The sequence below is a fragment of the Calliphora vicina genome, chromosome 3, assembly GCF_958450345.1.
Source record: "Calliphora vicina chromosome 3, idCalVici1.1, whole genome shotgun sequence".
NCBI classification, from domain to species: domain Eukaryota; kingdom Metazoa; phylum Arthropoda; class Insecta; order Diptera; family Calliphoridae; genus Calliphora; species Calliphora vicina.
The window spans coordinates 121,785,552-121,791,279 of record NC_088782.1 but is presented as its reverse complement, the minus strand read 5'-3'; the positions used below and the strand labels follow the sequence as shown (position 1 = coordinate 121,791,279).

The window sequence follows — 5,728 nt, the reverse complement described above, 5'->3', positions numbered from 1 at the left end:
GAATGAAGGTGCCTTAGCTATACATACACCTTCTGAAAATACCTGCTGTTACTCTTTGTATTGTTATTGTTTACAAAAACGTTTCTTACTTTTTCAAAAACAACAACAAAAAACAAAAAGTAAAAGATTTTTGTGGCAAGTAGGAAAATTAAGAATCTTATGAACGTGAGAAATTTTGAAATGCAACACCTGCCCTTAAAACTCGTCTCTGATTGGCTGAGATGCTGCTTGAGGTTGTAAGAAAAACAAAAGAGCACAATTTATGTTCTCACGAAGAGAGAGTATAAATAGAACAAGAATTAAGGAATACAGCATCATTCGCTCACTAGCATTCAAACAAACAACATCTCTTCTTTACACACACACAATATTTATTTTTGGAATTTCTAATCACCATGAATACCAACAACATCACCACCATGTACAACACTTCCAACAAGAATCAAACTTACACCGTCTACAAGTCCAAAGTATCACCTTCCCGCCGTCTCAAGAACCTGATCAAGCCAGTTTTGGGTCGTATCTTCAAGTCTAAAGCACCCAAAACCAAACGCAGCTCTTACATTGCCTCCGAGGAAAAAGAATGTGAATTCGACTGGCTCAACAATGACATGGACAATATGGCCAATGAACATTTGGAAAATCGTCTTATGCAGGAAATGCAATACAGTGAATCTGACGAGGCCATAGTTATCATCAATGATGATGGTTCCCGCCAATTGGAATTTGTCGATAAAGATGATCTTTATGTTCCTGTACACTTTGCTCGCACCAATGCTGGCACTTTCTTTTGGACTTCAGTGCAAAAAGAAACCGTAGAACCCTATCAAATCGAATGGAACTTCTTGGACAGATGGGCTCAAGCTTAGATTCACTAACAATTAATTATGAATCTTAAGATTTTTGGGTTTATTTCTCTTCAACTGGGGTTTTTCATCAAACACACAGCAGCTACTTGGCTTTTTGTTCAACAGCAGTGAATTTTCTTCAGCTTAACACTTGGCTTAGTTTGGCTATCTCGACTTTGCCTGGCAGCTCAAGAAATATTTAATCAACTGGGAAAAGCTTCAATGGTTAGCAGCTCACACATCAAGGGTTTTTTTAATAAGTTTTTATATAAAGCTCAGCTTTTATTTTGTAAAAAGTTGTTAGTTTTTTTGTATAAAAGTTTTGTTTTAAAAAAAGTTTTTTTATTCTGCTTTTTTTTGGAAAAAAGTTTGTTTTATAAAAAAAAAAATTTAGAAATTTTAACATTTTTTATTTGCTTAAAAAATTGTTTAAGATTTATTAGAAAAATTTTGTAAAAAAAATATTGTTTTATCATTTTTTTTGGAAAAATTAAAAAAAAATTGTATTAAAACTAAAAATATTTATAGATTTAAGAAAAAAATATAAGAAAAATATAAAAAAAAACATTTGAAAACATAAACATTTCTGTTTTTTATTTAAAATTTATTTCAGCTTACAAAAATTTGAGAAAATTCTCATTTGATTTACTCAACATTACAGGCTCGGGTTCGCTATTCCACTCATTATTTATTTATTTTGATTTTTTTTCAATTTCGACTTGTTTGTTTCACAAATTGAGCTCTGCCCTAAGAAATTTAAAAACAAGGAAAACAGGTTGCCAATCGATTGAAAACAATTAGAATTCGATCAAAACAATTAGAATTCGATCAAATAGTCTGAACACAAAAAATTATTTCTCTAGGTAGAATTTTACTTCAAAACTGGACGCTTCAACCGCAGGTCTTTATGCAGTTAAATTTTAGCTCCAATCTTAGGTCTTTACGTAGTTTAATTTCGGTCTGAATCGTAATTTTTCAATAGTAGAAGTTTGATTGGGGTTTATGCAGTTCTGTTTTAGTTTCAATCTCCATACAGTTATTGTATTTAATTACATGTGTTTATGTTGTTTAATTATACCCTACACCACCATAGTGGGGAGGGTATAATGCGTTTGTGCAGATGTATAATTTTGGCCTGAATTGTAGCTTTTATGAAGTAAAATTTTGGATTTAGTCGTTGGTCATTATGTAGTTTAATTTTGGTCTGACTCTTAGCTCTTTATGAAGTTAAATTTTAGCTCCAATCGTAGGTCTTTACGTAGTTTAATTACGGTCTGAATCGTAATTTTTCAATAGTAGAAGTTTGATTGGGGTTTATGCAGTTCTGGTTTAGTTTGAATCTCCATGCAGTTATTATATTTAATTACATGTGTTAATGTTGTTTAATTATACCCTACACCACTATAGTTGGGAGGGTATAATGCGTTTGTACAGATGTTTGTAACGTCCAAATATATTAGTCTAACACCCATCTTAAGGTGTACCCATCGACTTAGAATCACTTTCTGAGTCGATTAAATGATGTCCGTCCGTCTGGCTGTCTGGTTGTCTGTCTATATAAACCTTGTGCGCAGAGTACAGGTCGCAATTTTTAAGATATTTCGATCAAATTTGGTACATATTATTTTTTCGGCCCAAGGACCAAGCCTATTGAAACTGGCTGAAATCGGTCCATGATTTCACCTAGCCCCCATACAAATGTCCTCTCGAAATTGGACTTTATCGGTCATAAATGTTTAATTTATAAATGTATCTCCATAAATTGCGCTCCAAATATGATTTATATACACAAAATACATGTAACCAAATTTTGTTACAATCGACCCGCTTCCGAAAATCACTTTAACGTGCATAAATCGCTTAAAAATGTTGGTATACTCACAAAATTCTACATAATAAACTTCCATAGAGACATAAATCACACAACCTAATTTCATGGTGATCGGTCCATAATTGGTCATAGCTCCCATATAAGGCCGACCACCGAAAATCTGTCACGAATATAAATTATTGAAATTTTAAAAGAAAAATGTTTTTGCAGATTTACTTACTGTAGGGTATTATTTTCGTACTTGTTTTAGCTTCAATCTAAGCTCTTTATATAGTTCAAATTTAGCTTGAATGATAGGTATTTAAGTTGTTAAATTTTTGCTTCAGTAGTAGGTCGTTTTATAGTTCAATTTAGGTCTCAGTCATATGTTATTATGTAGTTCAATTTTAGTTATATTTGAATGTCCTTAATTAGTTAAAAGTTTTAGCTTTTATCATTGATTCAGTTTTAGCTTCAATCGTAAGTGTTTATGTTATTAAATTTTAATTGTTTGTGGGTCCATTTCAGCTGCAACCGTGGCTCAATTCTAGCTTCAATTGTAGGTCTGTATCTAGTTCAATTTTCACTTCAATCGAATATCTTTCTGTATTTAAAATTTTAGCTTCAATTGTAGAAATTTAGTTAGTTCAGTTTTAGCTTCAATCGTAAGTAGCTTTAGTTTTAGTTATTTATGTAGTTCAATTTAAGTCTCTATATATTTAAATTTCAGCTTCATTTAAAAATAATTTTGTGGTTAAATTTGAGCTTCATTTAATTTAAATTTTAGGTTCAATCGTAGGTCTTTAGATGGTTCAATTTTAGCTTCAAACTTCTTCTATAAAAATACGTGATTTTCAAAAATGTTTAGCTTTTATTTTGAAACATTTGTAAAAAATAAATTTATTCAAAGTTTTGGCCATTATTAGCTATGACATTTTCCCATCATTCTGGCAACATATGGATTCAAAGCCAAAATAACTGCTCATCTTTTGAGGTCAAGAATGAATGAAGCCAATATCGGATACTCCTTTTCAAACTGAAACGTATCCCAGAGAGACCGATCTGCTTCGATCGAAACAAATATTAGTCGATTGGGGCAAGGTCTAAACTATAAAGCGGGTGAGGCAGAACTTTCCAACCACTTCATTCTAAATACTTTTTGACAGGTAATGCGACATGTTGCCGAGCGTTGTCATGATGGAATATTTTGGTTTCATGTCTGACCGTATATTCTGGTCATTTTTCGGCCAATACACGCTTCCACCAATCAGTTGTAATGGTCTTACCTGATTTCAGCTGCTCATAATAGAAAGGACCCATTTGCTCCCACCAAATACAGAGTATTACCTTAGCGCCATGTATGTTTGGCTTTGGTGTCGATTGGCCGGTCATCACATATGAAGCATAAGAGAGCTTCTGGTTATCGTAATGGATCCATTTTTCATCTCAGGTGAAGATACGGTGCAAAAATGATTTTCTTTTTAGCGTTCAAGCATCATTTCTGATATGCAAAATGGTAATTCTAGATCTCTCGGCTTCAATTCGTATGGTACCCAATCTCCTTGCTTTCGGATGAATCCAGCTGCTCGAAAACGTTTGGAAATTGCTGCTTAGCCCTTTAATGCATATTGTTGCCAATTGTCTACATTCCAGTTCCACTTAATTGTAGACGAATATAAGTTTGATCAGATTCTAATTCAGAAAAGGAAATATTTAAAGGAAATATAATAAATAAAAATCAACTAAGGCCTGGTAACTTATCAAAATTTTAAACATAGTTTAGGTATAATCAATGTTTAAATATATTTTTTTCATATAAAAAAAAAATATTTAAACAGTTATTAAGCTTAACTATGTTTAAAATATCGATAAGTTACCCGCCCTAAATATTTGATATTTTATAGAAAAATAAAAGTAAAAATCATGCATTAAAGGGTTAAGTAGGTCCCAATGATTTTTTACAACAATCTTCATGGAATAATGCCTGTAATTCTTGATCTTCAACTTATTTGTCTGGCCTGAGCTATTTTTGTGTTTTATATCAAAATCACCACTTCTGAACGGAACAAACCATATATTGCAAGGTGAAACCGATGGAACACATTCACCATATGCTTTGGTGACACTTTTTTTTGAATTAAAGAAGTGAAGCAAAACTTCCCGCACTTGACGCATTGTTGGGACAAAATTCGATATTTGTGAAACAAAAAAAACTTTATTGTTTTTACTACAATGTTCAATAACTAAGTGAGATTAAATGACAGATATGTACTCTTCAAAATTACATATTCGGATGTGCCGAATCTTGTATATCTTCATCAAATTATACTTCAAAATAAAAATTTTTAATATTTTAAAGAAAAGTTATTTTTTTAATTTTTTGGAAAAAAAATTTCGTATTGTTTTTTAAAATTTTTTAAATTTTTGTTTTTTAATATTTAGGGAAAAAAAATGTTTGGTTAAAAAAAAATTCGATTTAAAATTTTTCCCGATGTTGACCCAACATATTATGGTCTTATATAGGTCTTTGAAATATCTATCATTAGATATCCATATTGTGTATATTAATCACTTGGTAATCCAAATATAGGTCAAAACAAGTAAGAAAGTATGGTCATATAATACCCTACACTAAGTAAAAGAGCAAAAAAAATTTTTCTTTTAAAATTTCAATAATTTATATTTTTGAGTGATTTTCAGAAGTGGGGTTATATGGGGGCTATGACCAATTATAGACCGATCACCATGAAATTAGGTCGTGTGATTTATGTCTATATTAAAGTTGAATTTTGTGTATTTACCAACATTTTTAAGCGATTTATGCACGTTAAAGTGATTTTCGGTAGCGGATCTATATGGGAGCTATGACTAATTATGGACCGATCGTAACAAAATTTGGTGATATGAATTTTGTGTATATAAAACATATTTGGAGCGGAATTTGTGGAGATACATATATAAATTAAACATTTATGACCGATAAAGTCCAATTTCAGGAGGACATTTGTATGGGGGCTAGGTGAAATATTGGACCGATTTCAGCCAGTTTCAATAGGCTTGGCCCTTGAGC

The 5,728-nt window shown here is 31.5% G+C and overlaps 1 protein-coding gene across 1 annotated transcript; it reads left to right on the top strand.

The window, feature by feature from the left end:
- Positions 1-363: 363 nt before the first annotated feature.
- Ocho (ocho) lies at positions 364-990 on the top strand. The gene has a single exon (XM_065504778.1). It carries the CDS (start codon positions 396-398, stop codon positions 867-869), a length of 474 nt encoding a protein of 157 aa, XP_065360850.1. The 5' UTR covers positions 364-395; the 3' UTR covers positions 870-990.
- Positions 991-5,728: the final 4,738 nt, after the last annotated feature.